At 47.4% G+C, this 16,606-nt stretch overlaps 1 protein-coding gene across 1 annotated transcript in view; it reads left to right on the top strand.

The window, feature by feature from the left end:
• The window catches only part of LOC147683525 (galactose-3-O-sulfotransferase 2-like), a 434,320-nt gene that overhangs the window by 394,630 nt on the left and 23,084 nt on the right, over positions 1 to 16,606 (top strand). Inside the window, exon 3 of the mRNA XM_086944869.1 lies at positions 743 to 1,028. Within this exon, the coding sequence (XP_086800995.1) occupies positions 743 to 1,028 (286 nt within the window). The remainder of the gene's footprint in view (positions 1 to 742; positions 1,029 to 16,606) is intronic.

The raw sequence follows: 16,606 nt of genomic DNA, 5'->3' as shown, positions 1-16,606 counted from the left end.
TCTCAAGTGGTAACTGTCTCAGAAAGCTTGGGAAGACCACTGATAATGGTGGTTCCTAACTTAATACTTAATACGACTGATTTACATTTTTAGATACTTTAGACATAAATCAATCTGCTGTGGGGACATATTGCCAGAGAAATCCGATGGTGTGCTATTCTAACGGGTACCCAGAGGCAGCATCCATAAAATAAATGTCAATAATGGTTTATGCCCTCAGAGGAACCTACAAAGTGGTCACCGTCACTGGCAGAAGCATTATAAGGACAGAAGGTCTGATATGATGAGAGCAGGTGAGTCCGGCTTCCCCTTGAACTGGCCATGCGACTGAGAAATGACGCGACTGAGTAATGTCTCGTTACTTCAGCTTCACATCCTGATGTGGATTCTGGAATTGAAAGTACATTGTAATTGCCTTGAGGTTTTTTCACAAGGAGCTAGTACCAGTATCCTGGCCTCCCCTTCCTACACCAATTGCCAATCCAGAATTTGTTAACTTCCTGCAACTGTTCAGATTGAAAGTCAAGAGTTCCCTAGTGCAGTACACGATAGCCGGCACTGTACATCTTTTGAATGTGCTGGGATAAGTAAGTTATGAACCATTTACCATGCATCTTCATTTCCTTTGCAAATACTTATTTACATTATTGTATGTTCTCGATACACAGAGTTGAATTTCTGTGCAAGCATCATGGCGCAGAAAATTAATTACTTATTCATGCAGTCTCTCTTTGTTATTCAGAATCTTGCCTACTCAGGACACAATCAAAACAAGTCCAAAGATGTGCCATGCAGAGACGAATGTGATGTTCCTCAAAACCCACAAAACGGCCAGCAGCACTGTCATGAACATTATGTACCGGTTCACAGAGAAGCACAATCTCTCCATAGCACTTCCGGTTGACAATTCGAGTGTCTTTCACTATCCTCAGAGGTTCCAGGCCAAGTTCGTCGAGGGATTCCTCACAAAGAAATCAGGGCAGCACTATAACGTCATGTGCAACCATTTAAAGTTCAACCTTCATGAGGTACGTTTTCAAAGACGGTGGGTTTATTTCGAACTCTTTGAGGCAGGCTGTGGTTTCCTTCATTCCAGGTCCTCGTGGAAATCTGAATAGTTCAAGGTGATTTGAGTGAGCTTTTCTACCTTGCTATCTGCCCAGGGCTTTATGGGATGTGTGTTTCCATCGAAAGCTGTGTGTGCCATTTATAAGAAAGACAGCGCACTTCCAGTTTCTCAGCCACTACCACCAAAAATCAGACTAGCTGAATATGATTTTATGACCTGAGAACATTCAAGCTGGAGAGACTTGTGAGGCACGTATGCAAATTTTATGTCATTTTATTTATCACCAGGAGTTCTGGGAAATGGCTCCGAAAGGGAATATTCTCACTCCTAAAAGAAGGAAAGACGCACGTTGTATTTGTGTGACAACACTGTTGTAAATTTACATAGCCAGATTGGCCATAACAGGGTCAGAGGACTCCCCACCATTATCAGTAATTCCAGGTGTCTTGCATAGATGTCGAATGCAAAGGGGCATTGCTTGTTGTGGGTCTACTGTGTATTTGAACATCTAGGTTTGCCTGAACGAGATGAATGAACTTGAGTAGTTGGTGACTTTTGAAGATGGTGCCTGTAAGTATGTGTGATCTGTATTTTGGTGTTTGGTGATACCTTGGCTAGGAGGACCCCACGAGACTCCATGAATCAGATGAAATTACAGTGGATAGGGTGGAGCCCTAGTATACATCACGTCACAGGGCAGTGCAACTTAGATTTTTGTCTCCAATAAAACTAGTATCTGTCAGGAAAAAAACTGTTGTAAACCAGCCTATGACTTCGGTCCCTATGACCCTGCAAGATGAGATGGTTGAAATCAATGCTCATTATCGATGGTATTAAAGGATGCTGCATGTTATGTGTAGCACGAGGATGAAAATATCTATTTTTTCCTTTACAAAAGGAACAATTGATGGACAGAATGCAGAACAATGTCATACATTGGCCCCAGTACAGCGATCTGGGCCTAAATCCATATGTTTTTTTGCTCACCATGCCATTCCAGTTTGAACCCAGCCATATGCAAACCAGTCTTGACACTGTGCCTCATGCGAACAGTTCAGCCTGAACTTCCAAGCCAGGGCCTACCTGGACTGGACACTAGCATCCTAGGACCGGTTTCAGGGTTTTACCCCTCATCAGACAGGATAGCTTGACTTCAGTGCCATGCAGAGCACAGGACCCACGTCTGGGAATACCCGTCCCACTCAGGGTGACAAGTGCAAAAAGAACAATTGATGGACAAAAGGCAGAACAATGTCTGACATTCACCCCAGTACAGCAATCCTGGCCTAAATCCATTGTGTTTTTGCTCACCATGCAATTCCAGTTTAAACCCAGCCCTATGCAAATCAGTCTTGACCCTGTGCCTCATGGAAACAGTCCAGCCCGAACTGCCAGGCCAGGTCTTTCCTGGACTGGACACTAGCATCCTAGGACTGGTTTCGGGGTTTCACCCCTCATCAGCCAGGATAGCTTGACTCCAGTGGCATGGAGAGCACAAGACCCACATCTGGCTATACCTGTCCCCCTCAGGGTGACAAGTGCAAAAAGAACAACTGATGGGCAGAATGCAGATCAATGTCATACATTCACCCAAGTACAGCGATCTGGGCCTAAATCCATTGTGATTTTGCTCATCATGCCATTCCAGTTTGATTCCAGCCATATGCAAATCAGTCTTGACCGGTTTCGGGGTTTCATCTCTCATCAGCCAGGATAGATTGACTCCAGTGGCATGAAGAGCACAGGACCCACGTCTGGGCATACCTGTCCCACTCAGCGTGACAAATGCAAAAAGAACAATTGATGAACAGAATGCAGAACAATGTCATAAATCCACCCCAGTACAGAGTGTCACGGTCCAACGGCTCCTCGGGATCAGGGCGATGGTAATAGGGGTCCACCTCCAGCTTTCCCTGCGCTCCGATTGTACAACACACAGAGCACGGTAGTAAGCAGGTGAGGGAATAATGCCGGGGGCTGGAACCGCTGGAGAAGGGCTGCCTGTTGAAACAAAAACCATACGTTAAAACCAGCGCCTCACACTTCTACTATCTATTTCTCGATTAGAGCGTCCCCTACCTGATGCTCCTCAGACTTTAGCTCCCTTCTGTATTTTCAACCTGCTAAGATGAGATGACTTCTCTCATATGTGGATCGGGATTCCTGAAAGAACAACAAAACCCTCTGATTATGCTATCCCTTCCTATCCTACCAGTACAAGACACCTCACTTCCACACATACATTCCATGCGGTCTCGCTCCCTTGTGTATAACTGAAGAACGAAGAACCAAGCTAGTCCTTCATGTAACCAAAAGGTGCAGTAAAGAAAAGAAAAGAAAAGAAACTAAATGCAAGTGTATCCCCCCAGTTTGTAAGATCCAACAAGATTAGCATGTAACAGACCGTCTCATTCGACCTCCGTATGAATGTCTAACTACGGTTCACAAGATCCAATAGTCACGAAAACAGGATGGCAGAACTATTCAAGGTAATAACAATAGGAACGATGCTCTCTTACCAGACTCAGTCACTGGCGTTTCCACTTCACCGTTCTGGCCACGGAAGGGGGCAATCCTGCGTCTTCCTACCAGAACACACCCCAGAATAGCAATCCTAGAGTGAGAATGAAACCGGTCATCGAGAGGGTGCAATCCGGCGTCTCTCTTTCGGACCTAACCCACTTCACATCAGCGGGAAAACAACCACCAGACGAGAGGGTGCAATCCTGCGTCTCTCTAATTGGCAGTAAACACACTCCGACGTGAGAGGGGGAAATCCAGGCGTCTCTCACCTCGGAACAATAATCAGTACACTAGTCTTCAAACCCGGGGAGGTACACATCCAGCGTCTCCCGTTCTGGCCGCACTCAGGATCCAGAGGCCAAGGGTCAACCTTCCAGTAATCCCGCAGCCGCAGAACTACCTCCGTGTAGACAGAAATCTCTTCTTTGTTCAGGAGCTCTGAGAAACCAACGTCCCAACAACTAATCCCAAAAGGACAAAATCACGAGCACCGCTCCCGGTGATTCGCGTACCTTTATGGCCTCTCCCCTTTGCTTCCGCCCACAGGAATTCTGGGAGATGTAGTTTACCGCTATTTTCAGGTAGGCACACGTCGCATCCTGACAGTATGCCCCCCTCCCAAGTGCCTCCTAGCGCCCGGGTTCCCCGGATGTCGCAGGAAGAACCTCCGGACCTCCACAGGAGCATGAACCTCCGTGCTAGGCTCCCAGGAATCATCCTCCGATTGGTACCCCTTCCAGGAGATCAGGAACCATAACCTCCCCTGACGGTACCTAGAATCCAGAATTCTACGGACCTCGCATTCCAACTTTCCATCTCTCATAACCGGAGGTGCCGCCTTGATTCGGGCCCTCCCAGCCGGCTTCAACAGGCTACAATGGAACACAGAATGAATCCGTAACGAAGCAGGCAACTTGAGTTTATACGCCACCGGATTGATCCTGTGAATGATGGCGTAGGGACCAATGAAGCGGGGATGGAAAATACTGTGGTAACGGAAACGGATGTTCCGAGTGGATAGCCAGACTCTATCACCCACTTTGTACTCCGGTCCCTCCTGATGATGTCTGTCCGCCCACTTCTTATGGGAAACCTTCAACTGGTCCAACGCCTTCTGAATGGATTTATGGATCTTGAGAAGGGTCTTCATGTGCGCAGCCACAGTAGGGTGGTTTTGTACCTCACTTGGAACTACCACAGGCAGAGTGTTAGCATGGAACCCGGTATTGGCCTTAAACGGTGTTTCCTTGATCGAACTATGCCACATGTTGTTATAAGACCACTCGGCCAACCACGACATGGACACCCACGATTGATCCGCCTCCTTGGAATAACACCGCAAGTATTTTTTAAATGTCTGATTCATCCTCTCGGTTTGCCCATCTGTTTGCGGATGAAAACTGGTGGACAACGCATCTTCGGTGTGCAAGGCCTTACACCACATGTGCCAAAAGCGAGCCACAAACTGAGGTCCTCGATCTGAGATGATAACACGTGGAATCCCATGCAGTCGTACCACATGGGTTAGCAACAGCTGTGCAGTTTGGCTGGCCGTGGGAAGATTTCGGCAGGGAATAAAATGTCCCATCTTTGTTAGGCTATCTACCACCACCAGTATAGCATTGCATCCCTGATCAGTCGGTAAACCCACAACAAAGTCCACGCTGATGGTATGCCACGGATGAGCAGGAGTCGGCAGCGGCAGCAGCTTCCCCCTCATCTTACTCTGCTCACCTTTTGCCCGTGCACAAGTGTCACATTGTTGTATCCATGCTTTCACATCCTGAGCCATTCTCTCCCACCAGAACTGGCGCTGTACCAAGAGTAACGTTTTCTTATTGCCAGGATGACCAGCCACCACCGCATTGTGACACCAATTGAAGGCTTGCAACCTCAGAGGATGAGTAGGCAGGTATAGTTTTCCCTTGTACAACGGCACCCCATGCTTAAGTGTCCTATTTACATCCTGACTGGCCCACATTTGCCACTGGACCGGACTCCGTTGATCTATTACCTGAGACATGAACTGGTCTGCTGCGACCGCACAGAGTACCTTCTCTGGGGGAATGATAGCCTGCGATTCGACTTGAGGAGACGCTGCCCCTTCCTCCTGTCAGTATAGAGAATCAGCCTTCCGATTATCGGTCCCTGGGCGGAATGTAATTACGAAGTCGTACCCTGCGAGAAACAACATCCATCTCATCTGACGTTGAGAAAGATGACGGGCAGTCTTCATGAAAACCAGATTCCGGTGGTCCGAGTACACCGTGATGGTATGTTGCGCCCCCACAAATAGTGTCTCCACTCCATGAATGCCTTCTTGATGGCAAACAGCTCCTTCTCTGCCACTGTATAGTTCAATTCGGCCAAGGACTGCTTTTTGGACAAAAACGCCACCGGATGTAACTGGCCGGTCCCTCTGTCCCTCTGGGACAGTATTGCCCCAACCGCTGTATCGGATGCATCCGCCTCCACCACAAACGGGACATCCATTTGAGGATGCCGCAATATAGGAGCTGTACTGAACAAGTTCTTCAATAGTTCAAAGGCTTCCATTGCCTCTGGGGTCCACTCGAACGGTGCGCCTTTCCTCAGCAACCGAGTGATGGGTGATGCTACCAAAGAAAACTGTGCTATAAACCTCCTGTAATAGTTGAAAAAGCCTAGGAAGCATTGCACCTCTTTCACACTTTTTGGAACTGGCCACCGCTGAACCGCCTCTACCTTCCTGTCTGCCATCCGAAACCCCTGGGGACTCAAAATAACCCCCAGGAACTCCACCTCGGACACCCCAAACTCACACTTACTGAGCTTACTGTACAGGCAGTTGTCCAGCAATCTTTTCAGGACTAGGATAACGTGGCTGGCATGCTGTGGTATGGACACAGAATAGACCAGAATGTCATCGATGTACACTATGACAAACTGGTCTACGTACTCCTTCAGTATGTCGTTTAGGAAGTACTGGAAAGCCGCCGGGGCGTTACACAACCCGAACGGCATGACCAAGTACTCGAAAAGACCATACCTAGTTTTGAAGGCCGTTTTCCACTCATCACCGCTACGGATTCTCACTAGATGGTATGCTCCTCGGAGGTCCAACCGGGTGTAAATGTTGGCCTCCCATACCTGATCCAGTAAAACGGGGATGAGCGGAAGCGGATAGCGATTCCTCACCGTCTGTTTGTTCAGCAGGCGGTAGTCAATACACGTCCTCAGATCACCATTAGCTTTCGCCGTGAAAAACAGGGGAGACGCTGCAGGGGATCTAGATGGACGAATAAACCCCATGGCACAGAATTGCTTCAAATACTCCTGCAGGTGCTTGGTTTCCGGCTCCGATAGGGCATATACTCTACAAGAGGGTATCACAGCTCCGTCAATGAGATCAATACGACAATCGTATTCGCGATGAGGTGGCAACGATGCCGCCTTGATCTCACTGAACACCTCACTATACTTTGCATACTCTGCTGGTAAAACCACCTCTTTTTCTGCGGCTGTGGCCACCTGAAAAACCTGCACCAACGCTACCAAATGTTGATCCGACTCCCTCAAACAAAAACCCTGACACTCCTCTGAGAGGAAACTGATGGTCTTCGTTCTCCAATCCATAGTGGGATTGTGGAGCCCAAGCCAGGGCATCCCCAAGATGACCTCATATTGGGGGCTTCTATGATGTTCAAAACAATACTTTCCACATGGTCCAAAGGCGTACCTGGGACCAGCAGCTCCACCGTTCCGGTATGTTCTGTAATCGGCCCGGACTTTAGTGGAGTGCCGTCCACCGCCAACACCCTTTCTGGTTTCGCGACCGCCACCCTCTCCAAACCCAGATGACGAACCAACCCATCGTCTATGAAATTTCCGGTAGCCCCGGAGTCTAACATACCATGAACCGAGTGTTGTTGCCCTTTCGCCTGTAAAATCATAGAAAGGACTATGTGTGATTCGGTAGTTGCCGAATACGTTCCGGCTAGAGATGGCAACTGCCAGCCTACTTCCTCAGGAATTGTGGGTGATGGTACCGACACCTCCTCTTGGTTGCTCTGTACTGCAGGAAGGGCATAGTTTCTTCCGGTCCCGTAAGGGCGCGTTTTTTTGGGCTTCACCGTGCAATCTTTCACATAGTGTCCCTTCTTCCCGCAGTACATGCAGAGGCCCTGAGTACGGCGGGTTTCTCTCTCTGCTCTAGACAATGGCGCCCGTACGGCACCTACTTCCATAGGTTCTGTCCCACCACTCTTATCAATGGAAGTACCAGACTTGACCCTACTCAACCCCCCTGGATGTCGGTATCCCCTTCTCCTATCTCCTGAACGGTCCGCAAGACGATGATCAAGTCTCAACGTCAAATTAATCAGATCCGTACAGGTATTGGGCTGGGGGTCTATTTGTGCTATTACATCCTTCAATTCGTCCGAAAGGCCCTGATAATACAGCGCCATCCTCTTCTCCTCGGGCCACGCTGTTTCTGCAATCAGCCTATTGAAAGATGTCATGTAAGACACAAGATCCTTCTTGCCCTGTTTTAACTCGAGAAGGTCTCGATCTGCACTAAGAGTGGTAGCTCTCCTGTCAAAAACCCGCTCGAACTCTCTCCTAAAAGCGGTCCAATCTGACAAGAGAGGGTCGTCGTTCCTAACCAACGGACCTGCCCAATTAGCCGCATCGCCCATCAAATAAGAGATGGCAAATACCACCCTTGACAAATTAGTCGGGAACGAGGCTGGACGGCAGGAGAAATGCAACGACACGAGTCAAGAACGCCTGTATGGAATGAGGGTCCCCTGAATACCTCTCAGGGCTGGCTAAAGGAATGGGAGGAGGAACCGTAACCTGAATCTGTTGAGCACCTGCCGAAGCATTAAAAGGGTTTCTGGCCTGCCTGTCTACCTGTTCCTTTAAGGCTGCGGTTTCAGCCCGGGAGGTAACCAGCTCTTGCTGCACTAGTACTAAGGCCGCCAATACATCATCCAGGGTAGCCATACCCAAACCCTGATCAGGAGGAGAGTATTTCGTGGGCTCGTGATTCTGTCACGGTCCAACGGCTCCTCGGGATCAGGGCGATGCTAATAGGGGTCCACCTCCAGCTTTCCCCGCGCTCCGATTGTACAACACACAGAGCACGGTAGTAAGCAGGTGAGGGAATAATGCCGGGGGCTGGAACCGCTGGAGAAGGGCTGCCTGTTGAAACAAAAACCATACGTTAAAACCAGCGCCTCACACTTCTCCTATCTATTTCTCGATTAGAGCGTCCCCTACCTGATGCTCCTCAGACTTTGGCTCCCTTCTGTATTTTCAACCTGCTAAGATGAGATGACTTCTCTCATATGTGGATCGGGATTCCTGAAAGAACAACAAAACCCTCTGATTATGCTATCCCTTCCTATCCTACCAGTACGAGACACCTCACTTCCACACATACATACCATGTGGTCTCGCTCCCTTGTGTATAACTGAAGAACGAAGAACCAAGCTAGTCCTTCATGTAACCAAAAGGTGCAGTAAAGAAAAGAAAAGAAACTAAATGCAAGTGTATCCACCCAGTTCGTAGGATCCAACAAGATTAGCATGTAACAGACCGTCTCATTCGACCTCCGTATGAATGTCTAACTACGGTTCACAAGATCCAATAGTCACGAAAACAGGATGGCAGAACTACTCAAGGTAGTAACAATAGAAACAATGCTCTCTTACCAGACTCAGTCGCTTGCGTTTCCACTTCAGCGTTCAGGCCACGGAAGGGGGCAATCCTGCGTCTTCCTACCAGAACACACCCCAGAATAGCAATCCTAGAGTGAGAATGAAACCGGTCATCGAGAGGGTGCAATCCAGCTTCTCTCTTTCTGACCTAACCCACTTCACATCAGCGGGAAAACAACCACCAGACGAGAGGGTGCAATCCTGCGTCTCTCTAATTGGCAGTAAACACACTCCGACGTGAGAGGGGGAAATCCAGGCGTCTCTCACCTCGGAACAATAATCAGTACACTAGTCTTCAAACCCGGGGAGGTACACATCCAGCGTCTCCCGTTCTGGCCGCACTCAGGATCCAGAGGCCAAGGGTCAACCTTCCAGTAATCCCGCAGCCGCGGAACTACCTCCGTGTAGACAGAAATCTCTTCTTTGCTCAGGAGCTCAGAGAAACCAACGTCCCAACAACTAATCCCAAAAGGACAAAATCACGACACCGCTCCCGGTGATTCGCGTACCTTTATGGCCTCTCCCCTCTGCTTCCGCCCACAGGAATTCTGGGAGATGTAGTTCACCGCTATTTTCAGGCAGGCACACGTCCCATCCTGACACAGAGGTCTGGGCCTAAAGCCATCGTTTGTTTGCTCACCATGCCATTCCAGTTTGAATCCAGCCACATGCAAATCGGCCTTGACCAAGTGCCTCATGGGAACAGTCCAGCCCGAACTGCCAGGCCTGGTCCTCCCTGGACTGGAAACAAGCACTCTAGGAGCTGTTTTGGGTTAAGAGCCCTCAGCAGCCAGGATAGCTTGACTCCAGTGGCATGGAGAGCACGGGACTCACAGCTGGAATCAGTCTGGACACGAAGCTTGCAGTGTATGTTGTGTAAACGCACAGATCCTGTACAGGTTTTTATAGGAAGTACACAACACTTTGTGTCTGTCTCCGTGTAGGAGATACTGTAAAATACTAGACCGTGTTATATTTAATAAATAAATATTTTTATAAATACTTTGCGTGGTTCCTTTTCATGTAATCTATGCTATTAGATTGCATTTTGGTAAAACAAGCTGCTTTACACTCCTTCAAGACTAAGCCTGAAGTCGGCTCTCCACAGCTACCACTTGGATAGCTTTCTAAGGTTGTCTGAGAACTCTTAAATCACCATAAGAGTTGTCTGGACTGGTGCAAGGTGCCCACTTACATTAGTGTATATCGTATACCAGGCTGGCTCCTCACAGTTAGCCATCACTCTTGAGGTTAGGGTCTGAAGAAAACTGTATAAAAATGTACTTTTGGGGTACCTTAGTATTAGGAGCTCCTCAAACTGGGTCAAAAAGTTAAAAATGCAGTTCAACTTTAGGGACAAATGAATAATGGTGATGGTGCCACAGCTAATGGAGCTAGCTGACAGGGGCATAGCTCCATGGGGAGTTTAAGTTGCAATAAATGGTCTATACTGTTGCTCCATCTATGATACGAATCTTGGCAACGTTTAGGGTCTATTGACTTGAATCATAGTTTACTAATGACATTGTTGTTGAGTGGTTGCTAGCCATCAATATTTCTGAGTTCATGTTTATAAACTATTACTTTGAATAAATATATGTCTATGCAATGATACAATATCTGGCTGCCCAAGCTAAACCTTGCTGTCCTGAAAATTTCACATCCCTATGGGTGTGACTTCCTCAGCCCAGCAAAGAGGTTGGAGGGCCTCCTGTCATGATGTTGGGGCACATCACAGATATACTCGGGACTGACCACTTTAGTTTTAAGCCCTTAGTGCCCAGGGCCGACTGTCCATCAGTTATGCCTCATCACAGAGTGGGGTGGGATCAGTAGTCTCGCTGACCCCATCCCATTCTGTGATGAGTAAGGGTCTGGTGCCTCCTTTCATAGTCTGACCCATAACAAAGGCAGCCGTGCTCTCCTTTGACCTTATCAGTGCCCCTATGGTGTTCACAAAAGTGATGGCAGTAATTGCTGCCCATTTTCAGATGTTGTGAATTGCTGTATTCCTGTACCTCAACAAATGGCTGCTGAATGCGGGTTCACCGCGTCAGTCTTGGACTACCTCCGGACGACAACAGAACTACTGACATTGTAAGGGTTTTCCAATAATGATTCCCTATTAGAAGCTTAAGTTCATTAAGGCGATCGTGGATACAGTGAAAATATGGAATTTCTCTACACAGAGACAAGCTCCTTCCTGGATCCAGGTGAGGGTGGTTCTGATTCTTCTTGACAGCCTCAGCTTTGTGCATCGTGTTTGCCAATAATGCCAGGTAGCACATGCAAACCCTTTTTTAAAAAGGGTGGTCAGCGTCCTCATGTTGCACCTAATGAAATCAATCTCTAGCCTCAGTTTAAACTCTATTTCCAATACTATTCAGCAACACCATGTGTAAGGGAGTGAGAGAGACCCTCGTCCTCCGTCCGCAGCCGCAAGTAAGCTTGTAGCAGCTCCCAGATGTCTCGAGGTCAAGTCTGGATAGGCATGAGGTCCCAGTATGCCGACAGCTACCCCTGGCAGAACGCAGCGTCTTTAAGCCAGTCCTCTCTGTGTGGAACTTGGCATCGGCCCCAGCACATTACTAGGCATTGTTTGGCTAACAGCAGAAGCATGGCAGTTAGTTTTCTGCTACCTGCAGGCACATTCTTCACGTACCCCAGCGGAGCTGTCATAGGAGTGCATTCTATACACAATTGTAACATCTCATCTATTGCACCAAAATGATTCCCCAGTATTGTTTAATGTCCTGGCATTCCCAGGCTTGTGGTACTGAAAATTCTGGACTTGGGTGTCTGTGGTACCGAAATTCTGGACTCGTGTCATAAACATTGTCGTATCATGACGATTTTGGTACTAGCAGACCGGTAATGACTTAAATACTACGCATAAACATTTTCGTCATGTTCGAGTGACAAAATCACCCTGAAATCGAAGTTTTTGTCCTGAACCCTCGGGTTCCATTTTGTGAGCAGCATCCATTTTGTGATTGCCCTCACATAGCCAAATGACTAAGGCCGAATTCGACCTGAAGGACACGTACACCTTTGTTGACTCCTCTGTGACCTGGCCAAGCTGACTCCACTGCCCGGAGCCAAACCTGTTCGGGCAGTTCCCATCCCAGTGGCCGAAAGAGATTAGTATCAAGGCACAACATGCCATAAACCGTTCATCGCACACGAACCATGCCTAATCTTACTCGCACCTGTCCCTGTTTCTTCTTTATGACCTGCTTTACGAGGAGGAGGTGCCCGTTTTTATTGGGGGTCCGTCGATATCTGATGGAAGTTCTGGGCCTTGCCGGGTAATTTATTATGGACTGGACAAACTGAAATGTGGGCTTGTCATCATGACTCTGCTTTTTCTTTGTAGTGAAAATATGTGTATGGTCAACTGTAAAATAAGGAATGTTTGCCTGAAGCTTATTATTTTGTTTAAAAAGAGAAGGCTGGCTTTGTGTTTTTGAGCAGTCTCCTGAGAACATACATGCTGTTGTACTTCTAGGATACCTGTTACTGGCTGCAGCCAATAAATACGATCTTTGACTTCAACAAGAAGACTCTGTGTTTCTGTAGTCTGAAACAGGAAGAACTTGAAGTCTTTGGGTGTTCTCCCTGGCACCGCTGGGTTCTTAAAAACCTGGTACTTCAGTTGGCGCCCAACGTAGGGCGGTATCAGCGGTACCGGTCCAAGCCAGAGGTTCGTGAGGAGCTTCGTGTGAAAATTCTGGAGGAAGGCCAGCCACTTCATCGACTCCTGTATGTCGACGTGGTCCGAAAGTCTTTGCTGCGAGGTTCCCCGTGTCCCGACGGCTACGAAGGACTGCTGCCCTGACTATCGCCCTGTTTTGGACCCTTGATGATTGGTAGAGCGAAACGATAGACGAGTCTTCTGGTGACGTCATCGGTCATCGATACCTCAGTTAAGTATAAGTGGAGCGTCTCCAGTCCTTAGTTTGGTTCTTAGTTTGGTATCCCTTGGGATTGCTTTGTTTGGAACTTGCAAGTCCCAAAGCCGAAGGACTCGTGTATTCACGAGACTATCGTATTCGATAATCCTTTGAAGTTTGAAGCTAGACTAGAGAGCGAAGATGCCTGGTCTTAGCAGACTTGAAAATTTGTTTTGTCTTGGTTGTAGTAGGGACTCCCGATTGGAGGACTCGTGTCCGGTTCCTCCGATTGGAACTCCGACCTATGAATTATATGTGAAGCAAGGCGTAGGCCCTATCACATTTAACGAAGTATGGATCCGTTACACCAGAAAGGATGGTGCTTTAAAATGGACCCAATATGGTAGTTTTGACACAGAGATTTTGGATAATCTAGAGGTTAAACTTTTTAAGAAGAAAGCCCGGCCGGCAATGTTTGACTCTTTTCGCCTATGGCGTAAAGAAGCTAAACAGAGAGAAATGAAATTAGCGAACAAAAATAAACGAGAACGAGGTATGTCAATGGTAAAAGCTGCTGTTGCATTTAGGGATAACGAATAAGAGCAAGAAAGTGAACAGATGAAACGAGTAAAGAAGTTAGCGGTAGATAGATGCTTCCCAGTTTTGCCAACTAAAGAACAGGAAGCAAGGAACGATCTTCAAAAAGATCCTTTAATGTCACATCTCTTGAGTTCACCACCCCCTTATGCACAAAATGCTACCGCACCACCGCCACCAGTTGTGGCTGTACAACCTCCGATTGTTATGCCTCCTGTGATTCCTCCACAACCAGCTACTTTTCCGTTGGTTACCGTTCCTTTGGCGCAGCCTCCTCAGGGGCAGCCAACTTTGCCTTTGCCTGCTACTTCTCCGTCTGTTCTTATTGCTCCTCCTGCTCCAACTCTGGATTCTTCCCTTATTCTTTCCTCTTCTCCTTCTACCAGACAGGGAATGACTGCTGCCTTTTCTGGTTTCTTTTCTCCTTGGTTGGGACAATTGGGTATGTCCCCTGCTACAGAGCCTAGAAAGTCACGCAGTCAGTTGCCTGATTCTGGAGAGAAAGAGATATTGGATCGTTTGGCACATAAATGGGTTGCAGACCCGATACAATATGACTTAGAATCTATTATGGATGTCTTCCATCAGTGGGAAGCATCGAAGCAGAGATACGTTTTTGAGAAAATGTGTGTTTTCCTTCGCGAGGAATTGGAGGAGAATAATTTAGAACACAATATGTCTGAGTTGTACCGTGTATGGTTCGAGTTTGCAAAAGGCACAATTGTAGGTTCTGAAGTTGAGAAAGCAGTTGCGACATTGTTGTCATTTAGAAGTGAGAGTGTTTCTCACTCGTTGTTTGATTCTGAGGTTAAGCAGAAGGCAAGACAATATCCCATGAGAGAGGTTCCCCCAGCTTGGAGGGAAGGGGACGCAAATGCCGCTCCAGTCATCCCGCCACATTTTCAGCGTGTGTGGGTACATGTCCCTTGGAAGCGAGCTAAAGTCTTGGCCCTTAAGCAGACATTGCCTGATCCCCGTAAAAATCCTGCAAGATATTACAAAGATTTATCACAGACTGCAGGCTCCTGCATCATGAATTTCGCCGATATAGACATGTTGCTTGGAAATGTTGTTCCACAGCCTTTATGGGGAAAGATTCGTCATGCGGATCATGATCAAGAGTTAGGCGCCACATGGGTTAATATTGCCGCTGCTGATGCCAGACAAGTTGGTGGGGCTGAGCCCGAGCCTTTAGTAGCAGAGCTTCCTGATAGGATTATTGCGTATATGAAGGCCTTGATGCCTGAATTGCGTGTTAATTGGGACAAGTTGTCTGCGTGCAAACTGAAGAAAGATGAGACTGTGTCTGATTTTTTATCGCGGTTTGAAGAGACCTTCGTCGATAATTGTGGTTGGGATATGGCTACCGAGGGTGGCCAGAGATTGTTTGTTTACAAATTTGTGCATAATTTGCTTCCTGAACTATGTAATAAGTTGAAGGATTCTGAAAGTGCTTGGGCTGTTTCCACTTCAGCACAGATTTTAGCTACGGCCCGGTACTATGAAAATAGGCGCAAAGATGAGTTAGAGAAAGCGGATAAAAAGACTAAGGAATTGAAAACTAAGGCCCTTCTACAGCAAGCTTATCCACCTCGTACTAATGGTCAGCGCGATTATCAGCAACCTCAGCAGTATTTGAGAAACTCGCAAAGAAACGAGTCTTCTCAACAACGTTTACCGTATGGACCCAATCAGTGTGCGTATTGCAAGGAAGAAGGTCATTTCAAGAGTAGTTGTCCGGTTTTGTTACAGCGTATGAATGGTGCTTCTGGTGCAAGAGGTCGAGGTGTTCAACAAGCTCCTAGAGGTAGGGGGCGTGGAAATTTCCCCCAGAACGCTCGTTCCTTCCCGCCTCAGAATTCTATGAATAGTTTCGACCAGCAGAATAATGCGTTTGCTAGGACGGCTCAGTACTATGCTGATGACTACTATGCAGAAAACGAGAATATGGAAGGTGATGATTGCTAGGACAGCCATGGACAAAGAGAGGGAGTTTTTCAGTTCCAGTAGATCAGAGTGGTCCTTATGTTGAGGTGATTACATCAGGTGTGTCAGAGCCTTTTCTGTTGGATACTGGTGCTACAAAGAGTTCTATTATGCACTCAAAACTCCCTGGCGCACCTTTGTCTGGCGAAATGAATGTTTCAGTAGGTTTTTCTGGCGCCCCGGTTAGGAACCCGATTTCTAGTCCTATGTCCCTTTCTGTTGGACCTTGTGAATTCGAAGCACCCCTTATTCTTACAACAGGTTGTGGTGAAAACTTGTTGGGGTTGGATCTGTTGAAAAGATTATATGCGACTTTGTACTGTTCTCCTTCGGGAGTACAACTTACACTAGGTAAGAAAGTGGTTTCCCCAATGTATTTGTCAAAGGATAAACTTCCAACAGAATTGTCTTCTCTCCCGGATATTCTTTGGGCTACTGGTCCTAATGATGTGGGTCTCTTGGAAATAGCGCCATATGTTGTAACACTAAAAGCCAATGTTAGAATGCCACGTATTCCGCAATACAAGATCTCTAGCGAAGGTGAAAAGGCGTTGTTAGCGATCATTTGTGATCTGATTGAGAAAGATGTAATTGAAGAGACAAGAGGCAACGTTTGTAATAGTCCTGTTCTGCCGGTTTTGAAGCGTACTGATCCTTCCCAGCCACCTGTTTACCGGTTTGTGATTGATCTTAGAGAAGTCAATAAAATAGTTGTGCCACAGTTTCCCGTTGTCCCCGATATCACTGCCCTACTGACTATGATTCCAGCTTCAGCCACTTGGTTCTCAGTGATTGACTTGAAGAATGCTTTCTTCAGCATTCCGATTGCCGA

Source organism: Lissotriton vulgaris, chromosome 11 (genome assembly GCF_964263255.1).
Source record: "Lissotriton vulgaris chromosome 11, aLisVul1.2, whole genome shotgun sequence".
NCBI classification, from domain to species: Eukaryota; Metazoa; Chordata; class Amphibia; order Caudata; family Salamandridae; genus Lissotriton; species Lissotriton vulgaris.
Note: the sequence above shows the minus strand (reverse complement) of the source record. Positions and strands in the feature narration are given on the sequence as shown.